At 32.5% G+C, this 17,222-nt stretch overlaps 1 protein-coding gene across 4 annotated transcripts in view; it reads left to right on the forward strand.

The window, feature by feature from the left end:
• LOC144974925 (uncharacterized) overlaps positions 1–17,222 on the forward strand; it is a 55,170-nt gene that overhangs the window by 26,447 nt on the left and 11,501 nt on the right. For all 4 annotated transcript variants that reach the window (XM_078918439.1, XM_078918438.1, XM_078918441.1 and 1 more), the window contains 13 exons: positions 3,663–3,871; positions 4,267–4,487; positions 7,186–7,387; positions 7,617–7,677; positions 7,955–8,107; positions 9,334–9,467; positions 10,888–11,017; positions 11,847–12,001; positions 13,610–13,760; positions 14,335–14,469; positions 14,706–14,882; positions 16,104–16,211; positions 16,974–17,102. In XM_078918439.1, coding sequence (XP_078774565.1) covers positions 3,663–3,871; positions 4,267–4,487; positions 7,186–7,387; positions 7,617–7,677; positions 7,955–8,107; positions 9,334–9,467; positions 10,888–11,017; positions 11,847–12,001; positions 13,610–13,760; positions 14,335–14,469; positions 14,706–14,882; positions 16,104–16,211; positions 16,974–17,102 — 1,965 coding nt within the window. The remainder of the gene's footprint in view (positions 1–3,662; positions 3,872–4,266; positions 4,488–7,185; positions 7,388–7,616; positions 7,678–7,954; positions 8,108–9,333; positions 9,468–10,887; positions 11,018–11,846; positions 12,002–13,609; positions 13,761–14,334; positions 14,470–14,705; positions 14,883–16,103; positions 16,212–16,973; positions 17,103–17,222) is intronic.

Here is a 17,222-nt window from a genome sequence, read left to right on the forward strand (position 1 = left end):
TCTACGGCCTGTGTAATTCACATAAATCACGCATGGCTATAATAGGAAAATATTTCTTGTAACAACACTACAACGAGGGTCTGAGTTGCAAATTTAATACCCATTTGAGAAAAACTATGTACTCAAGAAGAAAAGAGGAAGGCACACATGACATACAACAATTATAGGGAATGGAGATGCGGTGGTAGTGGGCAAATTGTAGTTATTGTGTGTACTATTGATGTTTCTCAGTGTACTTTGTGTATCCACCACAAAGCCAAAAAATAAAAGGATAGTGAGAGGCACATGACTGACCAATCAACGTGTTGATACACTTAGGCCTAGCATGTTATGCCTAGAGTGAGGGATGGAGGTGCATCTCATGACTGATTAGGTAATTATGCGAATTTAAATGAGATGGTGAGCTCAATGTGAAGACTGTGCGCTGCTTGAGTTATGAAGTACACTTAGTGGCTGTCAGTGGCGCAGTTGTAACGGGTAGAAAGCAGAGGAAAGGAGGAAGGTAGAATTAATCGTTGCATTGCTCCAATCCACCTTATGGAGGGGGGGTAGTTACAGAATGGAAGTCACAGTCACATCATCTGATTTATTTACTTAGGGAGGTAACTCGATATTTACTTTGCGAGGTAATTCAAAATGTATTCCTTGTGTTTTTTTATTTCCCTCAGTATTACTTCCCTTCAATTCTGTATGCATGGATATGACGGGACTCTGTTAAAATGAAGATTTTTTGCTAGTCCCACTATCCCGGTTGTATCCGAGTTCCATTGTATTAATAACCAATAGAACCTGGTACAGGCAGTGGGAGCAGTGATAATAGTAGTCTTGGATCTGGTGTGTGGTTTTTGGATTATTTGATAATACGAGATGAAACATATATGTATCTCACAACACAAGAGACAAGTCAAGATTCCATGTCTTGGAAACTCCTGTTGTCACCAACTTTTAAAAAAAAGAAAAAAGAAAGTTCAACAATCTTCAAAGAAACTCGTGGCCACTGTAGTTTTTTATTTTAAAAAAAGGTGTAAATATTAACATTGTCTGGACAAACTGAGAAACAGACAGACTGTTGAACACATTGTGGTCACCTATAACAAATGCAACACTGTATACCACAAAATAATATTCCCTTGTTCTACCACTTGTTTGGACCTTTGAAAAATCACTGGCAGGACAACACTTTGTCGATGATGACAACCTCATTGAGAATGTTACAAAATCGATTCACCTGACCTGAGAAGTTAATATTTATACTGATGGCAAAAATGCTGCAATCTTCATAGCGATTATGTTGAATAGTAGACAATTTGTGTTGGTAACATTAATCCAAATTTTATCAAAATTGATTAACCGTTTTTGAGCCATGCCGATTTTCACCTTCTATTTTTTTGGGAAAGCCCTTGTATGTAGTTTATATGGGAAATGAGAATAGTAAATGTTGTTATTACTATCATCACCACCATTATTATTATTATTATTATTATTATTATTATTATTATTATTATTATTATTATTATTATTATTATTATTATTATTATTATTATTATTATTATTATTATATATTATTATTATTATGTTATCATTATTATTATTATTGTTATTATTATTATTATCATTATTATTATTATTATTATTATTATTATTATTATTATTATTATTATTATTATTATTATTATTATTATTATTATTTTTATTATTCCTTGATCAGTTTTCATTTTCAGCAGTCTGACATTGTCGTGACAAAATATATGTTTATCAATAATTTCCCGAGACTCAAGACAATAGTGCATGCTTTTATTAGTTTCTTTTATTTTATTTGATTTATATCCAATGCTTCATAGGTTTTGTTTACTCCTTTTTACAGTAGAAGTAGCTTTTTAATTCTTCTTGCTTATTGAAGACAATATACTTGCTTGATGGCTTCGATATTGCTCTTTTTTTTGTTGTTGTTGTTTTTTGATAATTGTAATGATTTGAAACTGTTTAACGTTCTGGGAAATAAACCAATTCTTTTTAGAATTTACTCAGTTTTGTACGCTAACACATGTATAAAATATAACTTTTTGAAAATAGATGTGACGCAACGTTTTGTGCATATGAGTTATATGAATGCAACATGACTTTGGATTAATGTTTCGTCTATTTATTTTGTTGTTGTTGTTGTTGTTGTTGTTTATTTGGATGTGTTTTTTTTTATTTGCCGCATCAGATTTTCTCAATCTTATTTGATTTTAACAGAAAGTATCTAATAATAGATCAGAGCACTTTCAAGAAACCACAAAGTGATTATCCATTACAATTATTTGGATTATTGTTTACTCAGTTGATCTCACATGTTGTAAGACTTTGATTTTATCAATAGAATTAATTTGTGCTAAAAATTAACCAATGGAATACTGCGTCTAGGACATTCAGCCTTCACCTAAAATAAGGAGGTGGAAAAATGAAAAAGTGTATTGTACTTAATTGGTGGAAATAGCTCTTCAAAAAAAATTAATTAAAAAAAAAAACTTGAGCGTTTATATAGAGCATTATCCACTAGACATGCTCAAAATGCTTTAAATTGTAAATGAGGTCCCTCGCCAACAGCAACAAATAACAAGGGACATGAAACCTGTTAGGCTATATCACAATATTTTTTGACAGAGACAACGCTAATAACAACCAGATACTCATTTTACACCTGAGTATGGTTAGAGAATATGAAAAACGAGCCTTTTCCAAGGACTCAACTATGAGCTGCTCAAACTGGGGCTCGAATCCAGGCCCTTACGATCTGAAGACGAGTGTCATACCACAAGACCACATAGTCACAATAATGGGAAGCATCTGTACCTTTGGAATTATGATCATGGAGCTGAACTCTGCTGTATGTAGCTTTAAAATTATACTAATAAAAGTTTGTGGTAAGAATTCTGGGTCATTCATTTTTGTTAGTTACTGACAAGTGGTTTCCTTATTTCATGAAGATTTAATTTGATATAAAATTGGACAGAGAGGGATCTTCTTAATTATTTATGTATAATTCGAAGATTTTCTTTAATTCATTTTTGTCAGTTTGTCATGCAGTAATCAACCATGCATTTATTATTTATTCAATTATTCGATCATTTTATTGGTTTATTGATTTTTCATGAAGTGATAAAAAGAAATACTGAACTTGTTTTACATAATATTTCGATAATTTTTTTTTCTCAAACCGAGAGATAGTTTAAGGGTGGTCATTTTTCATTATTCTCATATTCTCTGTTATTCTCATGTGAAATGTGATAGTTGTGATGCATTTGTGATTTGTAAAGTATAAAAAGGATTGCATTTTTCTTTGCGTTTACCTCCCACAATTGATTTGATCAATGAATAATAACAATAATACTATGATAATAATAATAATAATAATAATAATAATAATAATAATAATAATAATAATAATAATAATAACAATAATACTGTTAATTAGAAATGATGGCGAAAAAAATTAATATAATATCTCTCTCATACAGTCATTAGTTCTTTACTGTCTTTAAACGATTTTTAAAAATATCCCTTTGCTACAACTTGTATTTCTCTCAAATAGTCATTGGTTCTTTGTATTTGTTAAATTGATTATGTTGTGATGATTACTTTCTCACATGGTTCATTTTGATTAATTCATACATTCTTAGTGTCCAGCAACAAAGCGTACAGGCAACCTGGCTAGATATGGCTGTATCTCAGAAGTGACTGTTCAGTTAAGACAGGTGTTGAGTAGTCCAGGTTATGACCTCAACCCAAATGAACGGAAATTCCTTTCCAATATGCTACTGCACTGTTTTGTATACCAGTTACAGCGTGGAAAGACCTCACCTCTTGCCAACACTTATGCTGGATTAAAGTGAGTTTGAATTTTGTTTCTCTAAAAAAAAGGAATCATAATAACACTTATTTATTCTTCTTATCATTGAAAATTATGTTTTCTCTCATCTTTATTATCATCATCACCACCATCCACCATCATCATCATCATCACCATCATCAGTAGCAGTAGCAGCAACATTATCATCACCAACCTGTGTATATCATCTTTACAATCATTATCAATATCACCCTTGCCAGATTTATTCGAGAATGGGTAGAACTTTTGACTCAAACAAAGAAATAAAGTTAGATTTATCAAGAGCAATAAACTTTTGTAAATCATTCCCATCATTCTGTTGAATGAGTGCCAAAATTTAAACTTGGATTAAAAATTACACCGATATCTTATGATCTTTCATTTTGTGTTTTCAGAGATTTTTTATTGGGCAGTTTTTCTTACGATGAGCAGGCAGCATTGGTACTTTTGTCTGATTGTAAATTTGTTGAGCTGTTGTTGTCATTGGCCAAAGCACGAGGACTCATTATGGATGCCTTACACTTGCTGGTCAAAGCCGAAACGTTCCATGACATTCCATTCACCTGTTTGAGGGATCTAGTTCTAAAAGGCTTTACAGCCCATCTTGTGCAGTCAGGTAGGATATTTTTGTTTTCTTATCTCATTGTATCTTTTCTTATCTTATACATGCCATGATATTGACAAAAATCGTAATAGATCAAATTTGTTCAAACATCGACATTATATCATATTCATACCTTAATGATTTCTAGTCTTTTTAAATAAATTTCTTAATATGCCCCAAACAGCAATATGTTCTGAAAAAAAAAATCATTTAATCTTGTTTTTTTTTTACCTTTTTGAAACTGTGGGACAGAAAAGCTGACAAAGTTATCAAAATGAACATATCTCAAGTATTTATTAAAATAAGAGTCAATTGGAAATTTTGTCTGGGGCAGTAACCTGTTTTAACCCCATTGATAACCACCAAAAAGTTAGTTTTGGACAGTGGTTTATCAGTACCAGTCATCTCGGTACAGCCACTTCATGTGTAAATCTGCCTTCTTGCTGGTAAGGACAGTAAATCTGTCAATAGAGCCATGGTTTTTTTGTTTCAAACTGAATGCCATTTCAAATATTAGATATATATATTTTAAAATAGTTGAGCTTTTGGGGTGATTTCAGCTGAATATTCTTTGAGAAGTTTTCCTGGTATTTTATCGGGGCCTGTTGCCTTGTGTGGATTGATGTTTTTCAACTCCTGATGGGTTTATTAAAATATCTTCTATTGTTTCATGCCCGTTTTGAAGTTTTGATGGGACGTTGTCTGTGTTCTCTTTTGAAAATACTGTTGAAAACTGTTCATTTAAGATGTTAGCTTTCATTAAGTTGTCACATTTGCATGACTCCATTTTTACTAAGAGGAGCAATTCCTGATGATTCGTTGCGTTTGCTTTTAATGAATCCCCACAACTTTTTAGGGTTGTTCTTATTTTCGTCTGTTAGCATTTCTGACACATAGCTTTTGTATGTTTTGCTGCAATTTGTAAGTGTAGATTTTTTCAAACAATGAAATCGCTCCCAGTCCTGCTTTTTTTTCCAGTGATTTTGGCTCTTTTCTTTTGCCATGATGATTGTTTTATTTTGTTGGTGACCCATGTTTGGTTGAATCTCTGGGACGACGTTTTTGACGGCACATGTTTTTTCATAAGTCATTCACATTTTTATTCAAAGGAATTCCACAATGAGTTAATGTTAGTGTTTTCAGTGTAGACTATGTTAAAGTGTTCTGAGAAGAGTTTCATTTCTTAATGTACAAAAAGCATATTTGCTCATTTCCAAAGATACATTTAGTGCTTTGTAGGTTTCTAGTATTTTGCCCATATCCTCGATGCAATGTAGGGAATTGTGTTGTGGTCACCAATACCTGGCTGGGTGGGGATACTACCTCCCATAGTGGGCAAGGAGGTACATACAGTGTCTTCTATCCCCATATATCTGTTATCCAACATGCTTTCTGTCTTTGTTTTGGAATGAGATTACTTGTTTTTTTTCCTGGCCCTCGTCGGAGTCTTGGCTGGGAGGGAAACAGTCAAATGCATAGTTATTGTTTTGGGAGATGATATTTTTTTCCTTGTAAATCATCTCTCTGTTATGTATTATTATATTTGTTATTTTTAATGTATAATGTTGGCATTTGAGTGTATTCCTCTTTGTTGGATTTTGTGCTTGTGTCCGGATGAGACTTATAGGTGATCTCAAACTAAGTACATTGGTGGTATGCTCTTGGAAGCTACATGTGATCCCTATTCGTTCCAATTCCCCTTTGTCTTACTTTCTCTTGGGTGCTTTAATTGTAATTCTAAAACTTTTTACTATCCCATTTTCTTCCTTTTTACTGGCGCTGATATAACCTAAATGTGTTGCAAGCGCCGTATAACCCTTAAAAACAAGAAAAAAAACAACTAATGTCTGGGAGGCCCATGCAGTTATCGACGAGACCTGAACAGTTTGTAAGGAAGAGTTTGAGAGTAGAGCCTCCTCTCGGAAAATTATTTGGCTTAAACACAATTTGGTTTTTGCGTTTAGAAAGATTTTATTATTTTCTTTTTTATACAGGTGTCCATGTATTTTTCCAGTTTTCCAGTTTATGTCGGGGAAGGGTTCACCCTGACATAATACTCTTTTGAGACAAATGGTCACATTATATTTCCTTATTATAGCATTTTTGAAAAACTATATATCATCATTATTATTATTATTGTTTTATATTATTATTATTATTATTATTATTATTATTATTATTATTATTATTATTATTATTATTATTATTATTATATTATTATTATTATTATTATTATTATATATTATTATTATTATTATTATTATTATTATTATTATTATTATATATTATTATTATTATTATTATTAAGAGTATTATTAATAGTATTATTAGAACTGTTATATTATTATTATTATTATTATTATTATTATTATTATTATTATTATTATTATTATTATTATTATTATTTTGTTGTTGTTGTTGTTGTTGTTGTTGTTGTTGTTTTTGTTTTTGTTGTTGTTATTATTAATATTATTATTATTATTATTATTATTATTATTATTATTATTATTATTATTATTATTATTATTATTATTATTATTATTATTATTATTATTTATCACTATTATTATTATTATTATTACTATTATATTATTATTATTATTATTATTATTATTATTATTATTATTATTATTATCTATGCCATTTAAAAGAATATAACCAGTTATTGGATGAAACATAAATGTGTGATAACATGAATTTCGATTTTCAGAAATGTTACCATGCTTGCCAGATGTCGACCTAGTCCAACTCCTCATTACCCGGCCACAACTCGCCATTCATAACTACTCCATCCTCCAGCCACTTATAATGTCACTACCTCCTACACAGTTGTTAGAAATTGCCAGAATCTTCGATCCGTCCAAGTGTGTCATGAAAAGCATCTTAATGAGACTTCAGAGATCCATGAAAAGGTAGTGTGGGTGATTATCTTACAATTGTTAGATTTCGGTATGAAATAGAATGGTATTTTATTTTGATGTAACCAATAACAAACAATAGAGGTTCCATACATCTGTGCCTTTTTTCATGTTCAGTTAAATTGACATATATATTCCCGAATGCATTTTTTTCATTGCTCTTATTACAATTTCTTGTTACCTTTTAAAAAACAATTTTATTCTCTGCTTTTGTTCAAAACAGATCTAACAGTTTAAGCTCTATTGCCTCGTTTTCAAGCGAGTCCACAGAAATTGTTCCTGGAGTAAGTAGCCGATATTTGATTTACTGGTGTCCAGCAAACTTGTAAAGTTGTAAAAAATCGTAAATTTGATGTTATGGTCATAAATGGTCCTAAAAATATTGTATATAATTGAAGATTTAAAGATTTTTTTAAAAATTCATTGAATTGAATTTCAGAGGACAAAATTGTGAATGAATACAAAATGAATAAGCTTTTTTAGCTGCCATGTTTGACCTACAGACAGCATGGTTTCTGTTGATTTTTTAATATGTTTATTTATCACTTATATTTTTATTAGGAACTGAAAGAGCATCAGACTGAAAATCTGCTGGAGTTTTTCTTAGAAATTATCCTACAGCTGAATAGACTTCGACGAAAAGAAGCTGTCCAGCATCTCCATCTAAACTTTGACCTTTTGGTAGGAACTGAGATACAGGATATGGAACAAAAAGTAAGTTGTATAAAAGGCAAATTTTGTATCAATTCATATACCAAATAAAAAAGGAAACGATATTGATGATGATGATGATATAATGATGACATTATTATTATTATTATTATTATTATTATTATTATTATTATTATTATTATTATTATTATTATTATTATTATTATTATTATTATTATCATTATCATTATTATTATTATTATTATTATTATTATTATTATTATTATTATTATATATTATTATTATTATTATTATTATTATTATTATATTATTATTATTATATTATTATTATATTATTATTATTATTATTATTATTATTATTATTATTATTATATTATATATTATTATTATTATTATTATTATTATATTATTATTATTATTATTATTATTATTATTATTATCGTTATTATCATTCTATATCATAGCATCCTGTTTTATTAGACCATTTGCTCCCTTATTTTACTGGAACAATGTACAAAATCACGACATGAAATCATTTAAAAAAATTAAAATAAATTAAACAAAAAGAAAAAAAATCTCACTAGCAGTGGAAAAAATCAATTTTTGGAAAATATATGTTTGTGTTTCAAATTGCAATGAACATCAGTTTTACATTTACTTGAGATGCCTTTTGTTTGTATATCATTAATTTCTTGCAAGTCCTTAAGAAATATTTTTAAAAATAACTGAGACTTTTCAAGATGGTCGTCAAGACAGCACGTTAGTGTAAACAATGAGATGTTGGGAAAACCATGTAACCTACAACAGAGAAGCATTGAAAATCATGGCAACCCATTGCATAGCTAGGATATCATTCACCCGAGACCCGAGATAATTATTATAATGTTTTAAATAACAATAATTAACCGGAATAGACGCTTTAATTTAATTTACAATGACTGATGATGTGGACGTTTTGGGTTTCCTCTTTGTCAACAAAACTCTACTTCTATTCCATTTTATTATTGTTATCTATTTCTTCGTGTTTCAAACATCGACATTTGCATTAGATAATGTTATGTCAATTCCAAAAATAAAAGTGACACACTCTGTCAAACAGTTTGTATCAAATGCAAGTCCAATGTTATTTTTATTTTTTGACATCATGCAGGTTTATTTTTTTTTTTTTTAAATTATTTTTGGAGAAGTAAAGGGGGCTTTATCACGGCTTTATTTTAGACTCACTTTTATTTCAAATTACCTGAAATAATCTATGAAATTGAACACAGGTAAGAGAGGAGGATGCCCATCAGGTACATGTCCAGTTGTCCACTCAGTACCAGCCCGTGGCTTGTGGACCCAAGCATGCAGCTGCTATCAGAAATGGTGACCTCTACACATGGGGAAGATCTTTGAATGGAAGGTAAAGAAAATGATAAAGGAAATGATATATTTCCTTACGCTGGAAATTGCTACTTTGTGTCTCGTGTTCTCAATTTAATTACTTCCTTTTAGCATAAAATTTTTAAAAGTAGCAAACAATTGTTACTGTCTTTTTAACGCTACAGAAAACAGGATTAACTCAGATTAAGGGCTTGATGGGGCTAAACGACTACTTTTTAGCTTCAAAATTTGTTGATAATTGTGTCTTGATACATTTGATATTTCTAATTGATACCATTCATCTTTCAGCAGATTCATTCTGATATGAGTATTAAATATTATAGTTTGTTTGAATTTAAAGAACACTTATGAGAGCCAATCATAATCAAAATAATGGTGAATTGAATTGATCCGACCAGAGATTTAATCAAAACAGTTTGCACTGCGGCTGATGCCTGGGTTACTTCAGTCTTCTCTTGGAATAGATCCTAAATAAATTACGAGTATTTCCCCTTAGGGATGAATAAAGGGAATTTATTTATTATTTTTTTATGATAGGCAAGAGCTCACTTTTTCGTGTTTCCCCTTTCCATGTTGCTTCCATGTCTTTGTTCTATATTGAGATTGCTCTTTTTTATTTTCTTGTCTTGGCAGAGGTCCTTAGCTGTGATGGAAGCAGTCAACTATTTGGTTCCTTTTTTATTAAGAGAGGGTTTTTAAAAAAAAAATTCATCTCTTTTTTAAGTACTATTATAATTTTTCTTTTTTTTTTAATATTGTATTTTGTATTTGTGTATGCTTCATAGTAAGATTCTTTGCCTGTATATTGATGGGACTTTTAGGTAACGGTTGATTGCTCATGGAATCTTCTATTCCCTTTGTGACCAGTCCCATTTGTTTTACTTTTCACTTCAGATCTGCAAGTTTTCCCCTATCATCTTTCTTTTTACTGGCGGTGAAATGACGTAATATTGTCACATACACCGTAAAACACAAGAAAATAAAAACAAAACAACAATCAAAATAATATAAACAGCATTTGTTGAGGATTTATTTTTTTAATTGATGTTCTGAAACACTCCCGGTCTTTTAGTAAGCTGATGCCATTAGCATATAGTATATGGGGGTCACAATAGTTCAGTTGGTATAGCACTTAAGTATGAGATTGATCCTATTCGCAGCCAATATTTTATTTCTAAACCCTATGTCCATTTATACCACTGGGTATCTGGATTTGTTAGATCTGATGGAAAGCACTTTACAGTAAACTAGCATCCTTTCCAAAAGGTTGTAAGCAATTGCTATTGTCCATTTTACACAATTAAAAAAAAGGAGAGGGTGGAATGGCTTTATGGTCCATTAAGCTCTAAGGGCTAGAATTATCATAAGACTATATCAATTATGCAAAATAACAAATTCAAAATTATTTTTGTAAAATATAATGACCATTTCATTTTCAGACTTGGTCATGGTGACCTCTCTCAGGCAGTGTGTCCTCCAATGAGAGTGGAAACGCTCCACATGTTAAAACTAAAGGTTGAAGCGGTGGCTTGTGGGAATGAACATACCCTTGCGTTGACACACCAAGGAGTGAGTTGTTGTAAATGTATTTTTAAAAGATAAACGACTACAAAATTTATTTTATTTTGCATTTAAAAGGCGTGAGACAATTGGCATCAATGTTCTCATTAATCTAATACACCTTTCATATATTTTGTTGTGGAATAGAGAACAGATAAAATGCAGAAGGCATCTTAGCACTTTAGATATTTTTAGGTAAGCAAATTTTTTTTAAAAATTCAGTTTTAAATTTGAACGGAAAACTCCACTTTAATCAATTCCATTAAAAGTAGAGAAAAAGAAGAAAAATAATCTGTATATATCGTAGGAGATGGACAGAGTAAGTCTTATTACAAAAAGGACGCCTTATATATATTTCTGTATTTTCTGTTCATGTCCAGCATTACTTGGTGTATTCAAACCTGAATCTTTGCATATAAAACAACTGGTCCCTTACACTCGTTCATAACAGTAGCCTGCCCTCAGAGGTAATAATTTCTTTCCCATACCTTGTTTGAGCTTCACAGACAAGTTTGAGTAAATACTTAGGAAATAATAATTGAGTAAATAACTGCTAGAGGTTGATTATTAAAACTATCGAGCAAAAGCTTCAAAAAAGAACAAAATTCTTAACATAGAATATTTCAGACTCAAAATTCTCAAAATATTTATTTTTCTTGGCTGAATAATGGCGTTTCGCCTTAAACATATTATGAGAAGTATTTTGTTCTTTTTAAATGTTGTTATATGTTTGTTCAATAATTTATACTGACACGTTTGTACGTATTTTGAAAGAGTTGGCATTGTTTCTATTGATTATATCTTTGTTTCTCTCCCCCCCCCCCCCCTTCCTCCCTAGGTCTATGGCTGGGGTAATTCTAAGTATGGCCAAGTCGGAGTTGGCACCAATCACGTCTATCGCCGTCCAATGCTTGTGGAAGCATTACAGTCAGAAAATGTGGTTGGCATTACTTGTGGCTTGTACCATTCTCTTGCCTTAACTGCAGATCATCAGTAAGTAATGCTTTTTATACTAGTAGTGAATATCTAATGAGCTAATAGTAACTCCCTCTCTCTCTCTCTCTCTCTCTCTCTCTCTCTCTCTCTCTCTCTCTCTCTCTCTCTCTCTCTCTCTCTCTCTCTCTCTCTCTCTTTCTTTCATTCTCGCTCCCTTTCTCTTTCTCTCTTGCTTCCTTTCTCTTTCTCTCTCTCTCTCTCTCTCTCTCTCTCTCTCTCTCTCTCTCTCTCTCTCTCTCTCTCTCCTCTCTCTCTCTCCTCTCTCCTCTCTCCTCTCTCTCTCTCTCTCTCTCTCTCTCTCTCTCTCTCTCTCTCTCTCTCTCTCTCTCTCTCTCTCTCTCTCTCTCTCTCTCTCTCTCTCTCTCTCTCTCTCTCTCTCTCGCTTTCCTCCCCCTAAATGTCTGCTACAATCTCTTCTGTAGTAACAGGAAAACTTTTTTTTAAAATGTAGCTATTTAAGACTTCATAGTATAGGCAAACTCATGTTACTTTTGGACGCAATATATACCATTGAATCTCTACAATCTAAACACCTCTGTTCCCAGCATTTTGTCAGGATTACAGAGCCATCCAGATAGTCGAATCAGTCCCCAAAATGTACGCATAAAGAAGAATGCGCAGCTATGTGGTCTTATGGTGTGACATTTGCTTTTGGATCGGACGGTCCTCACTTGGCACATAGTATAGTCCTTGGAAAAGGCTCTTTACTCACTTTCTCTCACTACACTCAGGTGTAAAATTAGTACCTGGTCGTTAACAGTGTTGTCTCTGTCGGAAAAATTGTAATATCGCCTAACAAGTGTAGAGTTCCTGAGTAGGGTTCCTGACCAACCATGGAAGACAGGGAGGTACTTACTTTGTCTTCTGTCCTCCAATATCTGTTATCCAGCTTGCTTTCTGTCTTTGTCTTGGAATGAGATTACTTGGTTTTGTCCTGGCCCTGGCCGGATATCCTGGCTGTGAGGGAAACAGTCAAACATATAGTTTGTTTTGGGAGATGTTTTTTTTCATTGTTATGTACTATTTTATTTTTATTTTACATATACGTATAATAATTTGTAAACAATTGAGTGTGTTCCTCTTAGTGGGGACCTGTGCTTCTGTTTGGATGAGACTTTTAGGTGATCTCAAACTAAGAACTCTGATAGTGTGCTCTTGGAATCTACATCTGTTCCCTATTTGATCCAATTCCCCTCTGTCTTACTTTTCTTGGGGGCTTTAATTGTAATTCTAGAACTTTCTATTCTCCCATTTTCTTCCTTTTTACTGGCATTGATATGACCTAAATGTGTTGCAACCACCATAAAACCCTTAAACAAAACAAACAAAAACCTTCATGTTTTGTTCTAAATGTTATGTGTTGCTGGTGGTCAGGTTTGAGCATGTTTAGTGGATATTGCACTATATAAAAAAAAAGTTCAAAAAGGAAAAAAAAGCTCAAGAAAAAAATCAGATCTGAGGCAACCTGTTCAGATTATAGAAACAGCGGGATTGTAGGGTTAAGGATTAGAGAGACGCGACTGTATTTTCTTTTTGCCATTATTTTTTCTTTTCTTTTTTTTTTCTTTTTTCTTTACTTTTTTTTCTTTTTCTTTATTTTTTAAGAGTCTACAGCTGGGGTTGGGGAGTTCACGGACAGTTGGGTCATGGGAATGTCGAAGACGGGCTCATTCCACATCATATCAAGCATCTTCTCAATGTCAAGGTCACTCATATTGCTGGCGGATATGCGCACTCTCTGGTTCTCAATGAAGATGTGAGTATTTTATGTTGTGCATGATGGGTGAGGGATTGATGATTAACATTAAAATATCGACATTTATTTCTACATTGTAAGCTGTATTTTTCTCAAAAAAGTTATGGTGAATATCACTGCACAAAGAGAACTATTTATTTGGTTTAATTTTATAACAAAGTTGTGTATTTTGATGAAGTAGAAACAAACAGATATTGTTAAAAGGAGACTTTGAGTTGATTTCTTTGTTAAAACTACAAAGATTTATTTACTGCCAAACAAACAAAAAAAAGTAATAAAAAAGAAAGGAAAATATATTTCAGAAGTATGATTTGTTCCACACAGGTTATTTTATGTTTGTTTGGTTTTTAGATGTCAGAAAATCAAATCAATCATAATGAATATTCATTAGATGCAGTCTTTTCTCGATTTTGTCTTCCTATATGCTTGTCAGACTTCTTATTCAATTTCAGTTTTGCAAGAATGAAAATCATGTACAAAATAAATGAATTGCAAATAGTTGAAATCTTTTATTTACTGTTTATTTAATATTTGATGTCTATTTTTTGCCTGTTACTTCTTCATTTTTCATCAGGGTCAAGTGTGGTCATTTGGTTGTGGATACTTTGGCCAGCTTGGTCTGGGCTCCAACAACAAGAGTTCTATCCCTCGGAGAATTTCTGAAATTCCAGAACCCGTCAAAAGCATTGGAACTAAATATTTTCATTCAGTACGGTTTTAACTCATGCAGTAAATTGCTAAGAATTATTTTTTTTTAATGAATTATATTTAGTTTTTGAATTAATCCGTCATCATCATCGTCATCATCATCATCATCATCATCATCATCATCATCATCATCATCATCATCATCATCATCATCATCATCATCATCATTTACTCAGCATAACCATCATTTTACCTCAAAATGACAAAATCTCATTCCTCTCTCATCCCCCAATCTAGCTTGCTGTATCAGACAGTAACAAGATCTATGTATGGGGCAGCCATCCCCATAATCTCCGTCAAGCAGCCTCCTCCATTCGCCAAGCCAGACACACTGGAAGACAAGCTCCTACCTATAACCCTTTTCTTCTTCCTGCTATGGTTGACCTAACCTATGTACAAGGCAACATCATCAAGGTATAGCAACTTTTGAACCAAAGTGAGAAAATCACTTTAACTCTTGAACCAAAGTGAAAAAATCACTTAGACGATGTGTGACCCACCATACCAGTGTGGTATTATATTGGGATGGACTAAATGAATAGAATTCAGCCAAATAATCAGGATTACCATTCATATTTTGTAACAGTTTCTGCATTCACCCTCCTCAATGATATAGAATATCTAAAACCATAGAAGTTAGAAACAATGCTTTTTTTTTTCTTTTTTTTTTGGGGGGGGGGGGGTTATTTAAATCATAATTCCTCCAAGAAGATCGAACCATTTTCTTTAAAAGAACAATATCAGCCAGCGATTTGACTAGTATTTCTTTTTATAGGCCGAGCTGCATTGTTGTTACTACTATCCAAATGAAAACTGTACGGTATGGTGTCAGTTTTGTGCTATTAAGCAGACAGTAACAATTGCTTGTCACTAATTAAATAGGACGCCAGTTTGTTTCAAAATTCTTTACACCAGATGGAATAGACTTAGCTTTCCAATTCTATGTAGATGTGGACAAGAGGCATGCAAGAAAAATATAATCTGGTCTATTTTGATTAAAAATAAAATTTGTTGGCTTTTTGAACCATTAGCTCCATCAATTTGCAATCAAATCAGGGCTGATTACTAAATTAGTAGATCAGCTCTTTACTCAGAGGATAGAATGCAACTGTAATTGTCCATTTCACACTAAAGAAAGTTAAATGGCACTTTAGAGCCATAAGACTGTGGAGCTGGAAATTGTCCTGGTTCTTGTTGCATTATGTAATGGATGGTAAAAATTCCATAGAACCATTTGGAGAGGACTTTAGTCTATCACAATGTGTATTTCATCAGATCCAAAAGACCCAGCTACCCAATTGCTGCTGGGAAAAGAGAGAACTCTAAAAAGAAACTTCAATACGAGCCAGGATCAAAATCATTCTTTTTACTTGTAAAGAAATTTAAGTTATTCGGATCCCCTTTTCACCACAGAAACTGAATTGAAACTCAGGGTCATTGCATAGGAAGGAAATCAAATACAGCCTTCTGTTTGATGCATAATTCCTTTTAGGTTGTTTCCTTCACTGACATGTTGGAATAGGGATTCTTTCAAATAAGATCATTTTAAAACAGGAAATATCCGATAGGAGTCAAGATTTTTTAGTCATACGTAATAGCACTAAAGGACCAATTATTAACTACTACAATTTTCAGGTGTGTTGTGGAAGCCTACACAACATTTTGCTGACTGAAGATGGATCACTCTATGTCTGGGGCAGGAACTTGGAGGGTCAGCTTGGAACAGGATGTCGACAAGATGAGGTTGGTGTCTCTTGCAAACCTATTTTTTTTTTAGCATTAAAAAAATTAATCTGATACAATGAGGAAAGTGAATAGGTGAATGTTGGTCGCCCTTTGGCTGGTGGATTCTTCATTAATCTACAGACGTGCAATTGTGACTATGTCGTCTTGTGGAATGACACAGGAAGGTCCAGGGTTCGAATCCTGTTCTGAGTAGTGCATTGTTAATTGCTTGGAAAAGACTCTTTACTCACTTTCTCTCACTGTAATCAGGTGTAAAATAAGTACCTGGTCGTTAAAAAAAATTGTTATATCTCCTAACAGGCGTCATGACTAGTCATATGTCAAGTGCTGCCTGTTGGCCAGCGACCTCTTGTATAATGCTTTGAGCACTTAAGTGGATATCACACTATAGAGATGGTCAAGTTTTAAATCATTTGTCCTTTCAATGCAGCTTTTTGTCATTGTTCTGGAATGTGGTTTCATCTAGACTTTATCAAGGTGCATTCCATGTTATGTGGACTTCTATACTGAGCTGCCTTTTCTCAAGCAAAATAAGATACCCTTTAATATGACCTTACCATTGCTAAAACGATTTTCAATAAACTCTAATAGTTAATGTTGCTTTTTCCTTTTTTTAAATGTCAGTAATGTTGTTACTTTAAAACTTCCATGGTTGTAAAGAGCATCATAAATGATGATTTATTTTTCATGAAGTATTTGATTAACACAACCAGTTTAACAACCCCAAAACCACCCAACCCTCTTCCACCTCCTCCTTAGCCTATTCCCAAGATGCTGACATGTTTGAATAACCACCAAGTGTTTATGGCGGAGAGTGGTGGAGAATTTACGATGGCAATTGATGCAGATGGAACAGTCTGGCTGTGGGGGAAGAATGATGTGGGGCAGGTGAATAACCATCTTTGCTTACTTATCGGACATGTTAGCCATGGCTTTGACATTTTAATTGATGTCATTTTTTAAAAAATATTCATATACAGATATTGAGAAATTCATCTTGAACTGAGG

Source organism: Berghia stephanieae, chromosome 6 (genome assembly GCF_034508935.2).
Source record: "Berghia stephanieae isolate SIO BIC M18660-M18661 chromosome 6, UCSD_Bste_1.3, whole genome shotgun sequence".
NCBI lineage: Eukaryota > Metazoa > Mollusca > Gastropoda > Nudibranchia > Aeolidiidae > Berghia > Berghia stephanieae.